This window comes from Orcinus orca, chromosome 3, assembly GCF_937001465.1.
Source record: "Orcinus orca chromosome 3, mOrcOrc1.1, whole genome shotgun sequence".
NCBI classification, from domain to species: Eukaryota; Metazoa; Chordata; class Mammalia; order Artiodactyla; family Delphinidae; genus Orcinus; species Orcinus orca.
Window position 1 is genome coordinate 11,093,700 of NC_064561.1, and position 15,813 is coordinate 11,109,512.

Here is a 15,813-nt window from a genome sequence, read left to right on the forward strand (position 1 = left end):
TGACATTCCCTCCACCTGGATTTGGGGACCCTATAACACAGCAACGATGATCCTAATCCAACCTCATCGGCATTGTTACAGTTGTTTAAGGGGACACAGAAGCCCCGAGGTTGACAGAAGTCCCAACCTGGGGATCAGGGTGAGGTGGGAGAGCAGGCAGGAAGGATTCTGAGCAGGGGGCCTGGGATCAAGCCCCATTAAGTGCCTACTGTTTGCCTCTCTCTCATCTACCAGCCCCCTCTCTGCGGAGGTCTCTTTCATTTTCTGGATACAGCCATTGAGAAGCCACTGTGTGCATGCGCCCGGGCCCACCAAGGCAGCAGATGCGCCCTGCCCCTGGACTCCCATCGGGTGAAGAGGAACCTGATTCCCCATCACGGGCAAAAGCAGCAGAGGCCCCGAGGGTCAGGGCCCCCCTTGAAGAGAGGATGAGGCCACATTCTCCTCTGTCCACCCAGGTCTGTCTGTCTGTCCGTCTCCTGTGTCTCTGCCTCTCTCCTCCATCTCTCTGTCTCTAGGTCTGGGTCTCTGTCCCCGCCCTATTCCCTGTCCGCTTCCGCCCCCTTCTTTACCTCTCTTCCCCAATCCTCCCCGCTTCCTCCCTGCTCGCGCCCCTCCTTCTCCCTCTCCCCCCACCTGCCGCCAGCAGGGGGTGCTGCGGTGCGGCCTCGGCGGCCCGGGGAGGCGGGGCGGGCGGCGGCCGCGTCGGGACTCGCCGCGATGGGACCGGAGACGGCGCGGGCGGCGGCGGCGACGGCGCAGACAAAGGCGCGGGCGGTGCGGAGGGCGGCGCGGAGGGCGCGGGCCCCGGAGCCAGCGAGCGAGCGGGGCGCCCGTCTGCGGGGACTCGGCGCCGCGGGGCCGCACCCGCCTAGCGCCCGGACACTTGCGGGGTGCAGAGCCGGCAGGGTGAGCCCGGCCAGCTGAGCCAGCGCTGGGAGCGCGGGGGGCCCCGAAGTTCCAGGGCCGGGGAGAGGGCGCTGGGGGTCCCGAAGTTCCGAATACAGAGGCTGGGGGCAGCTGGGGGAGCCCCGAAGTTCCAGGGCTTGAGAGGGCGCGGGGACCCCGAAGTTCCGTTGTCGGGGTCGGGGAGGGGACAGTGCGAGCGGTTCCCGAAGTTCCGGACCCGTCATTGGAGGAGGCTGTGAAGATGTCTCCGACGTTTCGGACCTGGGGTGGAGGGGCGACGCGAGGGAACCCCGAAATTCAGGACCCGGGGATGGAAGGGTGGCAGGGGCGTCCCCGAAGTTCAGGAGTAAGGAACAGCGCGCAGGATCCCCTAAGCTCTGGACCTGCGGTTGCAGGAGGTAGATAACGTGTCCCCGAAGTTCTGGACCCGGAGTGGGGCGGGGCGTCGCAGGGATCCTGGAAGTTCCAGGGTCGGGGGCGGCACTTCCCGAAGTTGGGGCGCGCATAGGGCACCCTGGTCCTGACCCTGGGAACTCGATCCTGACTGAATATCAGATCCCCTGGACTGGGGCTCCTGGGGTGGGGCTTCGCCCCCGCACGCGATTGTGGATCCCGGACACCGGGCGGAGTCGGGCTCCCCTTTGGAGCCCCGCGGCCGGCAGCGTCCGAGGCGCATGACTCTTGGTGAGTAACTTTTCCCAAAGCCGCAAGTCGCTGCAGGAACATCCGCTGCAGGAACGTCCGGGCAGGAGGCGCCTGAGTTTCTAGGATCCCTGCGCCCCGGAACCCTGGCTCGACCCAGGACTCACCCCCAACCCCGGCCAAAGTCTCTGCCCCTCCCCCACCCAGGGGCTCCGGTTTCAGACCCTGTGACCGGGACAGAAGCTGCCCAGGACAGAGTGGGGGGGCATTCCCCCCTCTGACCACGGAGGCTACCGAGTCTAGGCCTCCCTTCCCTTAGTTTGCCTCCCCCCCTCCCCCAGGTCTCTCGTGGACCTGGATCCCGCCCAGCCCCATGGTACTGGGATTGAGTGGTGATGGGTGGGCACCATGGTAGACCTGTTGAGCCACATCTTGTCTTTTTAACTAGGCTGGAGGCTCCCTGGGGATTTGGACTTTGACTCCAAGGTGTGCCTCTGCCCTACAGTGGAAGCTGAGGGGTCTCTTTGTGGGTCCAGTGGGGGACCGGTCTCCCAGTAGGCACCTGTCAATGCCCCACTTATCGATGGAGGCCCTGCTTTGAGGAGTGATGGACGAAAGTGTCAGGAAGTACTGAACAGGAGTTGGCCACCTTGGCCTCCTCCACCCAGCCCAGAGATTGAGAAGACTTCACTGGGGGTCCAGTAACCAGGAAGATGTGAGGTGTATGCTGGGCTGTTAGATGCCACCTGGCTCCTATCAGAGGCCGTCTCCTGCCCAGGGTGTTGCAAGAGTTTCCTCCCAATGGAGAGAGTTGGGATCTTTTTGCTGAGTGATTCCCTCACTTTTGGATTGAAGTTCTATGAATGGTGTACTTGGAAGTGGGTCCTGGGGCTGGATATGCTTGGCCTCCCACAGCCTGGTCTGGGGAGACACTCACAAACGTCCTGTCCCCCCAGAGGCCAAGCCAGCTGTTCCTACCATCCCCCTGGCTGTCCCTTGGAGCCCACCCAGACAAGCCTGACCAATGTCCACAGCCAGGTGAGCCCCTGCTTCTACCAAAGCTTGGCCTTGAGTCCCCTGGGGGGCCGGTGCCTGGCCCCCGCTGAACACCCTCTCCCCATGCAGGGAGCAGCCCATCTTCAGCACACGGGCGCACGTGTTCCAGATCGACCCGGCCACCAAGCGGAACTGGATCCCCGCGGGCAAACACGCACTCACTGTCTCCTACTTTTACGATGCCACCCGCAACGTCTACCGAATCATCAGCCTTGGGGGTGCCAAGGTCCTGGTGGGGCTTGGGTGGGGTGGCAGGTGCCAAGGATCCTAGGGACAAGCCTGGTTCAGTCGCTTCCTTGCTGTGTGCCTTGGGGGCCGGGGGAGTACCCTGAGTCTTTCTGGGTCTCAGTCTTCCTCCTGAAATGGCTCAGACCAAGGACTTCTGAGGTGCTAATACAAAGCTATATCCCTGGGGGTTTCACATTCATTGTTACCAGTCCCATCACCCGGGAACTTTTCTCCCCACCGCCTTCCCCAGGCCATCATCAACAGCACTGTCACCCCCAACATGACATTTACCAAAACGTCCCAGAAGTTCGGGCAGTGGGCAGACAGTCGCGCCAACACCGTCTATGGCCTTGGCTTTGCCTCTGAGCAGCATCTGACTCAGGTGGGCCTGCAGGGATACATGGTGGGAGGAATGGGGCTGGGGCTGGGTCTTCTCTTGGGTGCACTGGGGGAACCCTGGACAGATGCTGGGCCTCCATCTTCCCAGCTGCAGAATGGGCCTACAGAATTGGACAAGCCAGTAGCTCCTTCCCAATTTTCTGGTTCACATTCCAGCTCTGTTGGCCACCTGCTCTGATTTCGGACACAGCCTGCCCCTCTCTGGGTGCCTAGGATGGGCTGGGTGCTTCCCCGCACCCCTGGCATTACCTTCTTTATCGCCTTCCTCCACCCTCTGCTGTTTCTAGAGTTCAGTACTGTCTTATCCATTGTTTCCCTGTATGGTTCGTGCTCTCTGAATCCTGTTGAGTTCATGATGCTTTGCTTTGCTTTGCTTCTAGAAGCATTAGTTTTCCTTTCAAATTTAGATCATTGAATTAATTTCTACCGGAGGTTTAAAGTAGGAGTGTTTTTTTCCCACATGAGTATTCAGTTGCTCTTGGGCCATTTTTTGAAAAAAACATCTACCCCCCCAACCCCCAATGAATTGCACTGGCCCCTTTGCACAAATCAAGTGGCTGTATGTCTGTAAATATGTTTCTTTAAAAAATTACTTTCAAGCTAAGGAAATTTATTTTAAAATGAAAAAAAAAAGTGTATCCTACCCTAGCTGGAAATGAAAGACAGATTAGCACCCACCTGAGGCTCTCCTTGCTGAAATAAGCCTGACTGAGAGGGAAAGGGGGCCCCTTTCTCAAGGTGGCTCAATGTGATACACCTCCATGAACACCCCCCCCCATCCTGATACCCACTCTGCTCATTGGGCATCGTTTTCCAAGCCTACTTCCCACTCTTCCAGTTCATGAGAGGAGGGGATGCACTCAATTCTAAAGTTCCTTCCAAAGTGACAGAGCTGCTACTGGGTGGAGCTAATGTGGTGGGACCCTGGGGGAGGGGGCTGGGGGTTTGTTGACTGTCTGTTCCTGCCCCCCATTCCTCAGTTTGCCGAGAAGTTCCAGGAAGTGAAGGAAGCAGCGAGGCTGGCACGGGAGAAATCTCAGGATGGGGGAGAGCTCACCAGTCCAGCCCTGGGGCTCACTGCCCACCAGGTCAGCACTCCCTGTCCCATGCGTGCCAGGAGCTCAACTGATATTGGGGGGGTCTAGGTGCTGTGCCGGTTCCCAGGACCAGATGCTCACAGATGATGTAAAACTAGATCCATGGCAAGGACCATGGAAGAGGGCTGTGGGTGCCATGGGGGCGTGTCATAGGCTGTCCAAATGTTAGATCAAGGAAGGCCAGAAAACCAGCTCACAGGGCAGAGTTGAAATATGGAAGTTGAAATGGCTAAGTAGAGCGGCAGAGTAAAAAACTGTCCCTGGGTGTTTTCCCCCACTAACTTATTCGTATCATTTATTTATTTAGTTTAAATATTTATTATTTATTTTACTTATGTATTTTGGCGGCACCGGGTCTTAGTTGCGGCTTGTGGGATCTTTGTGGCGGCATGCGGGCTTCTTAGTTGCGGCATGCAGACTCTTAGTTGTGGCACGCATGCAGGATCTATTCCCTGACCAGGGATCAAACCCAGGCCCCCTGCACTGGGAGCACGGAGTCTCACCCGCTGGACCACCAGGGAAGTCCCTCAGCATCATTTATTGACCGCATACTGTGTGCCAGGCCCAGGGCTGGGCACAGGGATTAAGGAGATGAAAAAGTAGGTTGGTCCAGGCAGCAGGTGGATTCATAATGAATTTAGCCTGATGGAGTGCGTTTCCTGTGGGATTTTTAAATGGATGTTGAAATTTGGCCCCAGGGAAGGTCATTGCTCTGAGGGAACAGCATGGAGGTTTCAGATTGCTCCCCGCTTTGCAGATTATGAGTATCTCCCGGGGTTTAGGCTAGACTGCATCAGGTTTGCTCCTGGGGGTTGGTGAGAGCCCAGCAGGCAAGGTGGGGGGCAGGGCCCAGAAAGGGGCCATCGGGAGCCATTGGTGGTGGGTGAGGAGGGGAAAGGAGCAGTCAGATCCCAGTGCTGGGAAAGACCTCCTGCCCTCAGTCACGAACCACGTAGCATCAGCCCTCACTGTGCCCTCACTTCTGCCCATGCTCTTAGGTGACCCCGAGCCCCCTCGTCAGCTCCAACGGCCCCGGCGACGAGAAGCTATTCCGCAGCCAGAGCGCGGACGCTCCCGGCCCCGCTGAGCGCGAGCGGCTCAGAAAGATGCTGTCCGAGGGGTGAGGGGGGTAGGGCGGGGCACAGGGGCGTGGCAGGACGAAGGGTTGGGGAAGAGGGGAGAGGAAGTTCTCAGAAACTGTAGGGACTTGTTCAAGCGGCGGGATCTGACACTGGACCCAAGGCCTGTGGTAGGAGAGGAGACACTCAGACTATGCCCCTTCCAGAGCCGACCCCGCTCCTGCCTCATCCATTACTCGGGGCTAACTCTGGCCTGTCCACATCTCCCCTGGCTAATTCTAAACCCACGGGTGCCTCCCCACCCACTTTGTGCTGTCCACATCTCCTGGGCTGATCCTGCTTGGCCTTCCGACTGTGTCTCACTGAACTGACACCAAAGCGCCTACTTTGACCCCACCCCCGACAAGACTCCGCCTCCCCGGAACGTCCCCACCCCCTAGTCCCGAGGTACCTTGGCCCCAACCATAACCCCGCCCCCAGCCCAGCACCTCCCTCACCCTGCCTCAGGCCCAGTGAGACCCCGCCCTACCCTCTGCCGACTCCCCCGTCCCCGCAGCTCGGTGGGCGAGGTGCAGTGGGAGGCCGAGTTCTTCGCGCTTCAGGACAGTAACAACAAGTTGGCGAGCGCCCTGCGAGAGGCCAACGCCGCCGCCGCCCAGTGGAGGCAGCAGCTGGAGGCCCAGCGCGCAGAGGCCGAGAGGCTGCGACAGCGGGTGAGGAAGCCCCTCCCTCCCAGAGACCCCAAGTGGCCCGGACCACTGTGAAGCCCCGGCCTCCTATCTGTCCTGGGTTCCCTGGCTGGCTGTGTGATCTTGGCAAATCACTTCCCTGAGCCTTAGTTTCTTGTTCTGTAGTATGGGTCTGAAATAATGTCAGCCTCAGAGGGTTGTCAGACCCTAAAGACCTACCTGCCAGAGGCGGGGTGGTGGCCCCAACCAGAAGGGGTTAGTGCCCAGTCATGGGCTTGGCTGGTCAGGCATATTCCCCAGGGATCAGGAGAGTACAGGCTGGGGCGTCAGGGGCTGACCTTCCTGTCTGCACAGGTGGCTGAGCTGGAGGCCCAGGCTGCCACCGCCGAGCCACCCGCGGTCAGTGAGAAGGAGGGACCGGGCCAGTCGCTGGAGCAGCTGGAGGCACTAGTGCAAACTAAGGACCAGGTGTGTGAGCGTGTCTGTATGCGTTTGTGTTTCCTTGGGCCCTGCCTTCCCTGATCTCCCATGGGGGAGCCAGGACTCTCAGAATGGATTCTGGGAACTTCTCCATTAGGAGATCCAGACGCTGAAGAGCCAGACTGGTGGTCCCCGTGAGGCCCCAGACAGCGCCGAGCGTGAGGAGACACAGCAGAAGGTGCAGGTGTGTGCGGTTGCTGTGAGGCGGGGTGGGGTGACCACCCAAGGCAGCCAGCCTCTGATGTAGGACAGACCTGGCATCTTCCCTACCTAGTGGGTTCTGGGCAGCTATGTGCCTCCCTGAGTTTCAGTTTCTTCACCTATAAATGGAGTAGGAAGACATCTAAGGTTGTGAAGGATTTGGACGACCAGGTGCATGGAAGGACGGAATCAGTGGGTGGTTTATAAAACATGGTTATTAGTACAATGTTTCATCTCCTTCCATTCATTCAACAAGCGGTTTTTGAGTCTCTGTTGAATCTTCATTCTTGACCCCATCAAATCCTCACACATTCCCAGCCTGAGGTCAGGAGCTTGCATTTGTACCCAGGTGTGCTGGCCTGGCCCTCACTGTAGACTTTATCTGAGAAACCTTCAAGCATGTCCTGTGAGTCCAGCAGGAGGGAGAAGTTAAAGGAGCTGGTGCCCCCAAAGAGAGAGAGGTTGGGGGAATGCTCCCTGTTGTTTCCTGGGCAGAGTGCACAGCATATGCAAAGGCCCTGAGGTGGGAAGAAAGTATGTTCAAGGAACCACAAGGAAGCCAGCAAGCCTGGGTTGGAATGAGCAAGGAGGGGTATGGATTTCATTCCCAGCATGATGGGTGACGAGGGTCTTGAGCAGAAGAGGAATGTTGTCATTTCAGTGATGTTCCAATCAGGGGACCAGGGAGTGTCTTGGGTAGAGGTGGCAGGGAGGAGGCCAGGAGACAGAGAGGGCTTGGCCCAGAGTGGAGGCTGTGGGGATAGCATTCAGATGCTGGACGCTTGAGACTTGCTGGGGCCCCCAACCCTGCTTGCCCTCTCCCTGCAGGAACTGGAGACCCGAAACGCGGAGCTGGAGCACCAGCTGCGGGCAACGGAGCGCAGCCTGGAGGAGGCACGGGTAGAGCGGGAGCGGGCACGGGCCGAGGTGGGCCGGGCCGCGCAGCTGCTGGACGTCAGGCTGTTTGAGCTGAGCGAGCTGCGGGAGGGCCTGGCCCGCCTGGCCGAGGGCACGCCCTGAGTCCGGCCTCTGGGTCTACGTGGGAGCAGGGGCCTGCGGGAGCTAGTTTTACATGAACGATTCCCGCCTGGGGCACGGGCCAGGCCGCAGGCGGCACAGTGGGCCATTCCCCCGGCAGGGACTGGGGCCCGACTCAGCCTGGGGAGGGCCTGTCCACAGTACTCCAGCCGGCCCTGGCTGTTCACAGCTCACGGGCTGTTTTTGAGCTCTTCATCGTGTAGAATTTCTAGACTCCCCAGGGCATGTGCTGGTGCCCAAATTACATTTCTAAGCGTGGCTGTGTGTGTGGTGTGTGAGTAGCTAGGTACCCGGTCGCCGTCACTGGACCCGCTGCCCTCGGTCTGTGTAGGGTTTGGTGAGCCACTCAGAGATGAGAGGGAGGCCAGAAAGCCTCAGGGGCATGCCAGGCCACATGGCTCTGCTGCCCCATCTTCTTGGGCTCTGCCCATGTTGTCTGGACCAGTTTGGACTAAGGTGGACCCTGGTTAAGGACTCCTCCCACCACTTCACTCTGGCCACAAACCCCAAATACAAGCAGGTGGGCAGGAGGGGAAGGTCCTAGCCCATGGCTGTGTTCACTGGGCATGGGAGGGATCTCACCAAAACATCTGCATTTGCAGAGAAGAGCAGTTGCTATGCCCATTTTCCAGATGAAGAAACCAAGGCCCATATAAGGGGCTTCACCAACCCAAGGTCACTCGGCTGGAATGGTCAGCACTGCAGTTCAAAGCTTTGGGCCTGGCCCCACAGGAAAGGAGACCCGGGGGGATGGGGGGGTGGTAAGTGGTGTTCTGGGAGACTTGAGAAGTATAGGCAGTCATACCCTCCTCCCTCTGCCCCTGCTCCCCGAGAGTCAGACTGGGGAAGTCAAAAGACTCATTTATTGAGCATCTCCTGCAACGACACACCTTCGCTCTGGGGCCCCACGGCACCCCCAGGGTGACCCTGGGCTGGGGTCACTGCACGTGGACTTGGGCCCAACCTCATAGCCTTCTTTCCTCCTCTGCAGCCTGCCTCTTGGCCAAGGTTCTGAGGAGGGGCCACCAGGGGCTGCAGGGTGGGGTGGAGGGCTGCGCACTGAACGTGGGTGTCCGTGGGCTCCACTGAGGGGGACTGGGCAGACTAGGAGGAGAGATTATCCTGAGGGGAGGACCCTCCAACCTTCAGCTGGATGAAGGCGTCCCAGGCTGGGCAGACGGGGGCCGTGTGGAACTCAGGCCGGGCCCTGAGCTGGTGCTGGGGACAAGCAGGCCTCAGGCTGGGCCCTGGATGGACACCCCCTGCGGCCAGCCCCGCTGGCCTTCTGCCGCTGCAGTGCCTGCTCCACTTTCTCCTTGAAGCGCCGGTTCTTCCGCTTGATTTTGGCCAGCTCGGCCTTGCGCTTGGCCTCCAGGTCGGGATCCTGGCATGGGGAGGACCGGAAGGTGGCTAAGCTGATCGTCTGCGGGGAAGCTTGTGCCCCACGCCCACTCCACCACCGGCCCAGCCCTCACCTTCCCCTCCAGGATCATCTGCTTCCGCTTATTAATCTCTTTCTTTTCATCAAAGTTGGCTGCCTCCAGTTTCTGGGGGGCGGGAGGGAGAGGCCGTCTTGGGGGTCACCATCTTCCAGGAAGCACCCTGGGCCCCAAGGACCAGCCCCTTCCCTGACACTCACGATCTCACACTCCCTCCGCACCACGTTGACCTGTGTGAGGATCTGTAGCACCTCAGGTTCCTCCACCGAGAACTCCTCCAGCTTCTTCTCTGTGGGGACAGCAGCGTCACAGGGGGGCAGGCACGACATGGAGAGGGATTTCAACTATGTAGTGAGTTCCCTGTGTAGCAGGGCATGCAAGGCCATCCAGGGCCATAGCAGATAAGGATCAGGTGGGCAAGATCTAAGATTTCAGACCCAAGGAAGGTATAGACTGCTCTTTTTTTGTTGTTAGCAATACTATGAATTTGACTAGGGATTTTTTTTTTTTTCCTGGAAACAGTGTCCTTTAAAGTCAAGACATTTCTGAATCTTAGGACAGTCTGTGCAGTGACTGGAGGTGCCCCAGAGGTTCTCAGTCTTGGCTACACATTAAACCACCCAAGGGGGTTTTTCAAACATGCCCAGGCCCGAGCCCTGGGGCTTCTGACTCATCCACAGGGACCACCCACACACTCTGGTCTGAGAAACCAAAGTCCCTTCCCACCAGATGTGGCTTTCAGCTGCTGAAGGCCATTGCAGAGCTTGTTTCAACAACTGGGCAAAAGAAACTTCTCTGAGGGTTGCATAAAAAGGAAAGCGCAGTTTAAGCCTGCTTACGTGAGCAGGCTAGCGGGTGTCTGATAGGGCTGAGTGGCATCTCACCCAGAAGCACCTGCCTCCCCTCCCCTCTCCTCCTCTGCCCCTCCACTCACTGATCTGCTCCTCGATGGCGTGTACCAGGTGGATGTCATACTGCGTCACCAGCGTGATGGCCTGTCCCTGCCGCCCTGTGGGGACACACCCAGGCTGTGTGCTGGAGGCCAAGACAAAGGGCCAACAGAAGCAGGTCCTGACCAGCAGGCGGCTCAGGGCTCCTCTCAATCAAGGGGAACAGTACAGGAGCTCGGTAGGTGAGTGAGTGACTGGAAATGAATGACGCTCAGGGCGTCAGGGCTCAACCCCCTGCCTGACCTCTGCGTAGTAGGCAGGTCTGTCCCAGGGGAGCTGCAGGACTCCAGGGAGAGGCAGCTCTCCTGCCAGCTTGGCCTTATACAGGTGATGTGGCTGATTTCCCATTTTGGTGTGGCCGCCAGGGAGCCCAGGCCAAGTTCTGTCAGCAATAAGCCCAGACAGGCTTCAGCTCAGATCTCTGCACACCACTTTCTCCATTCCCCGTTCCTGTGACAGTGACTAGTGCTGGAACAGCACTGGCAGCTGGCCAGGCGCATGGCCCTCGGAGCAGCCCCAAACAGGTGTCACCTTCTTATTACCCATTGTTGGATGAGGCAGTGGGGGCCCAGAGAGCTGATGTGACCTTCCTGAGGCCACAGGGGAGGAGAGAAGGGCCAGGCCCAGTCTGGCCCCAGAAACCGTCTCTCTGCCCACTCCAGGTGTGAGAAAATCTCCTGGACTCCGCGCCCCTCCTGGGTGGGGCTGGGGAGCAGACACAAGGATGCCTCCTTGGCTCCTAGCCAGAGTCACAGCGAGGGGTTGAACTTGGACGGCAAATCCCACAGGGCAGCGTCATACCCACCAGGACTCGTACACCTATTTGCTGCTGGGCATGGATTGGCAGCCCTGACGGGTAAAGGGGCCTGGGGTGAGGCAACAGGGAGTGGTGGGGATGGGGCCAGTGTGTACCGTGTCCCCAGGGGACAGCATGTGTCACTGTTAGTGCTGCTGGGGGTGAGAAGACAGAGCATCCCCACCTACGGTTTTGAAAGGCCGATTCCCCCAACTTGCAAGTGCTTCCTCTAGTGTCTTTCACCTGTGGCCTGTAGCCCTCCTGTGTCCCACCAGCTTGTGACTCTGGCTCCTCGTGGTGTGGGCAGGCAGAAGGGGCGGGTGCCAAAGGCTGCCCCACCCTGTGTGCTCACCTGCACGGGCTGTCCGGCCGACTCGGTGGATGTAGATCTTCGGGAGCCCAGGGGTGTTGTGGTTGATGACCACCTGTACCGTGGGAATGTCCAGGCCCCTGGAGAGAGAGTTCGGTCAGCACCTCTGTCCATGTGGGGAAACTGAGGTTGGGACTCACCCAAGGTCGTTCAGCAGTGAAGCTGAGGCTGCCTGACCCATGCCTGAAGCCAGTCCCTCCCTCTGGCCCTTTTGTGGGGGGCGTCCTGGGGAAGGGAGTACCCTGGAGCTGCTCACCGGGAGGCCACATCTGTCGCGATCAGGATCCGGTAGATGCTGGACTTGAACTTGGACAGGGCGGCAAAGCGTTCTTTCTGTGCCGGATTGGGGAGAGAATTGGGGGTGGGAAGTGGGGTGTGAGGTAGCATCTCAACAAACGTTTGAGCGCTTACTGTGTGAGGGCTGGGGACAGGGCAGAGGCCAGGACAGTCTCCGCCCTCAAGTGGCTCACAGTCCAGTGAGGGAGATGACCTTGAGGAGGCCAGACTGGGGCAGACAGGTGGCAGGAAGAGTGTTCCAGGCAGAGGAAAGGGCCTGGGCAAAAGCTGGGAGAAGTCCCCAGGGCAAGGCTGGCGGGTGAGGGGATCTGTGGGGCCGCCCAACGCCTCACCTGTTTCATCATGGAATGCAAAGCCACGGTGGGGAAGTTGAATTTGCGCAGCATCATACACAGAATCTGACAGGTCCTGGCAGGAAGGATGTGCTGTCAGCCCATCTAGCGCTAGGGTCCTGGAAAGGTGCTCCTGGCCCTCCCACCCCCCGAGTCCCCAAGTAGGTGGCCCTGCACAGCTGGGGAAGGAGAAGCCGGGCTGCAGTGTCCTGCCCACTGACCCCTCCCCTGGCCTAAGCCAACAAGAGTGGGCCCTACATCCAGACTTTTCTCTTCTGGTGGCCAAGAAATTCTTGGGGGGCAGCAGTCAGGAGGTCTCCTCCACGTGCTGTGGACTGCCCTTCTACGCTGGCTCAGGCTAGGCTACTCTACAGCTCCTTGACGCTCTCCCTGAACGCCTCAAAGGATTTTGAAATCCCTGGGTCTGCGGAGAGGACAGCCCCAGGTGTTGGTGCTGATGTGCCGGGCCTCATTGACATCCTGAGACCACAGCGAATAGGCTGCTCCAGGGCCTTCGCAGCTGCTGCAGGGGTCTCCTGGAGAGAGCCTGAGGCCCTCAGCCCTTCCGGTTAAAGGCAGGTCTGAGGAACCCCAAATCCTGGCTCTGCCTTCAGGAGGGGTGACCTTGGCAAACTGCTTGACCTCTCTGAGCCCCCTTGAGTGCATCCTCTGAAACTGCTGGTCTGAGCAGAGGCCCCGGAGTGCCGAGACCATCTGTATGCCTCATACCTCCAACCTTGGGCCACCTCTCAGGCCTCCGTGAAGGGCTATGGGAGGGGCGCCCGGGGGATGGGAGAGGCAGGCCTGCCCACACTCACTTGCATGTGTTGGTGAAGATGATGATGGACCAGTCCTCGTGCTCGTCCTGGAAGTTCTGGATCAGGTGGACCAGGTAGGCATCCTTGACCTTCTCAGGCACTAGCAGGTAGCGCTGGTCCAGCTGTTCTACTGTGCGCACACTGGGGACAGGCGGGCCTGTTTCCCCTTCTGTTGAATGAGGCCAATAGCCCACCCTGCCCATGGGTAGTAACCTCTGTTGGGTGTGACCCCCACTTGGACTCCCGCCTGCCCTGCTCCCCCAGGAGCGTGGCTATGGACTCACGGGGCCTGAGCCTCCCAGAAGAAGGGCTGGTTGGTGGCCAGGCCCTGCAGCTCCCTCAGCGTGTCGGTCAGCGTGGCACTGAAGAGCAGCGTCTGCCTGCGGGCCGGCACAGCCGCCAGGATGGCCTCCAGGTCCACGGTGAAGTCAGTGCAGCCCTGCTCCAACAGCCGGTCCGCCTCATCCATCACCTGTAGTGCCGGCAGCAGGGGGTAGGGATCTGGGGTGAGGGTGCTGGCCGAATCCTGACTACATGCCTGGGCTCGACCCACCTTCCCCATGTGCCTCCTTCCTGGTCTAAGATGTGGGCCCTAGAGCACTCTCCCTCTAGGTCTTGGAGGCCTTCTCCCTCACCCGTCTCAGCTCCAATGTCACCTCCTCAGAGAGGCCCAGCCCCCAACTATCTTTACTAATACAGGCCCCCTTTTGTTGGTTCCTGAGCTGTTCTTATCACCATTCCCAGCGTGGTACTGGATGGCCTGTGGGACACACATTTCCCACATGGATGTATCAGGGCCCCAGGCTGACTTACCAGGAAGCGAATCTTCTTTATGCTGAAGGTATCGGAGCTGCGGAGGTGGTCAGCCAGGCGCCCTGGTGTGGCGATGACCACATGTGGTTTCCGGGAGAGCTCCAAGGCCTGGGCCACCATGTCTGTGGGTGGAGGGCGAGAGGTGGGGCTGGGTGGATGGTCTGAGGCTGCAGAGGGTCCATGCCCAGAGCCTCCCTGGGCCCCCCATACCCATGCCGCCGACAATGATGCAGTCTTTCAAGCCCAGAGGCTTCCCCAGGACCCGGAACTGCTCTGCGATCTGGTAGGCCAGCTCCCTGTGGGCATGAAGGGGCCAGCCTGGGTCAGATAGCGGTTTTGTGCTTGCCTCTCATTCCCATCTCCACCCTACGGCCTCCTGCCTGGACCTCTCCTGTTCACACACCCTCCGAGGCTCCCAGTCCCCTTTGGACAAAGGTTCTGATACTGAGTGTTGGAGGCCCCTTGTGGTCCCTACCCTCTCACTAGGCTGGATCCCCAAACAGCCCATGGCTTGTCCCCTGCCAGTCCTACCCACACTGGCCTTTCTTCTTCCCACGTCCTCAGCAATGGCCTCAACACCACAGTCATCAAAGCCTGAGACCCAAGTGTCAGTCCCCCCTCCCCCAGGGCTGGTCAGTGTCCAAGTCCTCTCCTCTCTGCCCCCAGCCCCAGCTCCGCCCAGGCCTTTTCTCTGCCTGTGTTCCTACTTCCCGGCCTTCCTGCTTGCCCCTGAGTCAAGCCCTGTGCTCAGAACTTTTCACACACTGTCTTGTTAATTCTTCAGCACCTCTAAGAGGTGGGCATAATTTCTGTCCCCATCTTGCACACATGGAAAGTGCGCTCAGAGAGGTAAAGGCGCTTGCCCGAGAGAACACAGCTGGTTAACTCACCCACGAGGCCTTTGGGGCGCTCACCTGGTGGGTGTCAGGACGAGGCAGAAGATGCCATAGGGATCCTCAGACAGCTTCTGCAAGATGGGCAGGACAAACGCTGCCGTCTTGCCACTGCCTGTCTTGGCACAGCCCAGGCAGTCCCGACCTGGGCAGAGAGCAAAGCAGTGTCACAGGTGTAGACAGGTGTTGTATCGGGCACAGTTTACAGCAGCTAACATTTAATGAGCAATTACTGTATGCTCAGTACTGGCCTGTACCCTTCCCGTTCCAGGCATTCTGACAACTTTCCATTTAGAGCAACTGACACATTTTAGAAGGGCGAAGCCATTATAATCCCCATTTAACATAAGGGGAAACAAAGTCTCAAAGATTTTCCCAGGATACACAGACAGTGAGTATCAGGCTGGACTGGAACCCACATCCATCTGACCTGAGATACCTGCTACTAACCACGACCTCGTTTTGACTCCTTCCGGGGTATCAGGGCTTGGGAAAGCCAGAATGTCCTCCCCCCAATCTGCATCCTATGCTCCCTACTGACTCCTTCATCCTTGTTCATTTAATGCCTCAATTTATCACATCCTAGGCTTCCTGAAGGCGTCCCTTTAATGGCAAAACTGGGTTGGACCAGAGGAGTGGGGAGAAGAGCAGTCTAGGGACCAGAGCCGTGGATTTACCAGTAATCTTGGCAACCTCAGTTTCCATTTGTAAAATGGAGATAGTAATCCAAGCACTACCGAATTTTCCCAGTACTATCTATTAGTTTTTCATCAAACCCTCCCAGTGCTGTGAGGCTATAAAAGTTTCAGAGATTACATCACTTGAGTGCGGACACACAGCGAGTCAGCCGTACACCCTAAACGCCGACACTGCCTAGTCTGCCTCCGGAACCCAGGATCGCCCGTAAGGGCCAAGACTGCCCTTCGCCTCACGGGGCCGGCGTGGGCAAAAGGGGCGAGAAGGCAAAGTGAGGTGACAGGAGCGGGGACGCCTCCTGGAGAAGAGGTCTAGCCATACTCACCTTCCAGGATGGCGGGAATGCAGCCGAGCTGCACGGGCGTGGGCTGCTTCAAACCCAGCTGCCGACATTGTTCCACGAGCCAGGATGACAGCCCAAGCTCCGCAAAGCCAGCCATCCTCGCCGCCAGCCCAGTGTAAGCACCAGTGTGAGCCGTGCTTCCGGTGCGTGTTGATGACGTCAGGAAAACCTTCCAGTTTATTGGATCTGCCTCCTGCCTGGTCCCACCCTCTGCAGTTCACTGCCATTCCTAGCCTCTACCACATCCT

At 58.9% G+C, this 15,813-nt stretch overlaps 2 protein-coding genes across 4 annotated transcripts; one reads left to right on the forward strand and one right to left on the reverse strand.

Moving 5' to 3' along the window:
• The first annotated feature begins 702 nt into the window (after window positions 1–702).
• On the forward strand, window positions 703–8,076 carry HOMER3 (homer scaffold protein 3). Of its 3 annotated transcripts, none has more exons than XM_012535778.3 (10): window positions 703–1,593; window positions 2,508–2,589; window positions 2,677–2,833; window positions 3,086–3,217; window positions 4,215–4,322; window positions 5,330–5,451; window positions 5,967–6,123; window positions 6,454–6,567; window positions 6,677–6,763; window positions 7,609–8,076. In XM_012535778.3, the coding sequence occupies exons 2-10, from the start codon at window positions 2,576–2,578 to the stop codon at window positions 7,798–7,800; spliced, it is 1,083 nt and encodes a 360-aa protein (XP_012391232.2). In that variant the 5' UTR covers window positions 703–1,593; window positions 2,508–2,575; the 3' UTR covers window positions 7,801–8,076. The 3 variants fall into 3 exon arrangements, with proteins under 3 accessions (XP_012391232.2, XP_004277560.2, XP_049564075.1); XM_004277512.4 differs by having other exon boundaries at window positions 703–909; XM_049708118.1 differs by having other exon boundaries at window positions 703–2,589.
• A 587-nt stretch (window positions 8,077–8,663) lies between these two features.
• DDX49 (DEAD-box helicase 49) lies at window positions 8,664–15,706 on the reverse strand. The gene is made up of 13 exons (XM_004277515.4): window positions 15,548–15,706; window positions 14,548–14,671; window positions 13,844–13,929; window positions 13,634–13,755; window positions 13,105–13,292; window positions 12,821–12,961; window positions 12,003–12,078; window positions 11,630–11,706; window positions 11,356–11,453; window positions 10,192–10,266; window positions 9,458–9,546; window positions 9,294–9,365; window positions 8,664–9,202 (listed from the first exon to the last, which is right to left on the reverse strand). The coding sequence occupies exons 1-13, from the start codon at window positions 15,660–15,662 to the stop codon at window positions 9,014–9,016; spliced, it is 1,452 nt and encodes a 483-aa protein (XP_004277563.1). The 5' UTR covers window positions 15,663–15,706; the 3' UTR covers window positions 8,664–9,013.
• Between the last annotated feature and the right edge of the window lie 107 nt (window positions 15,707–15,813).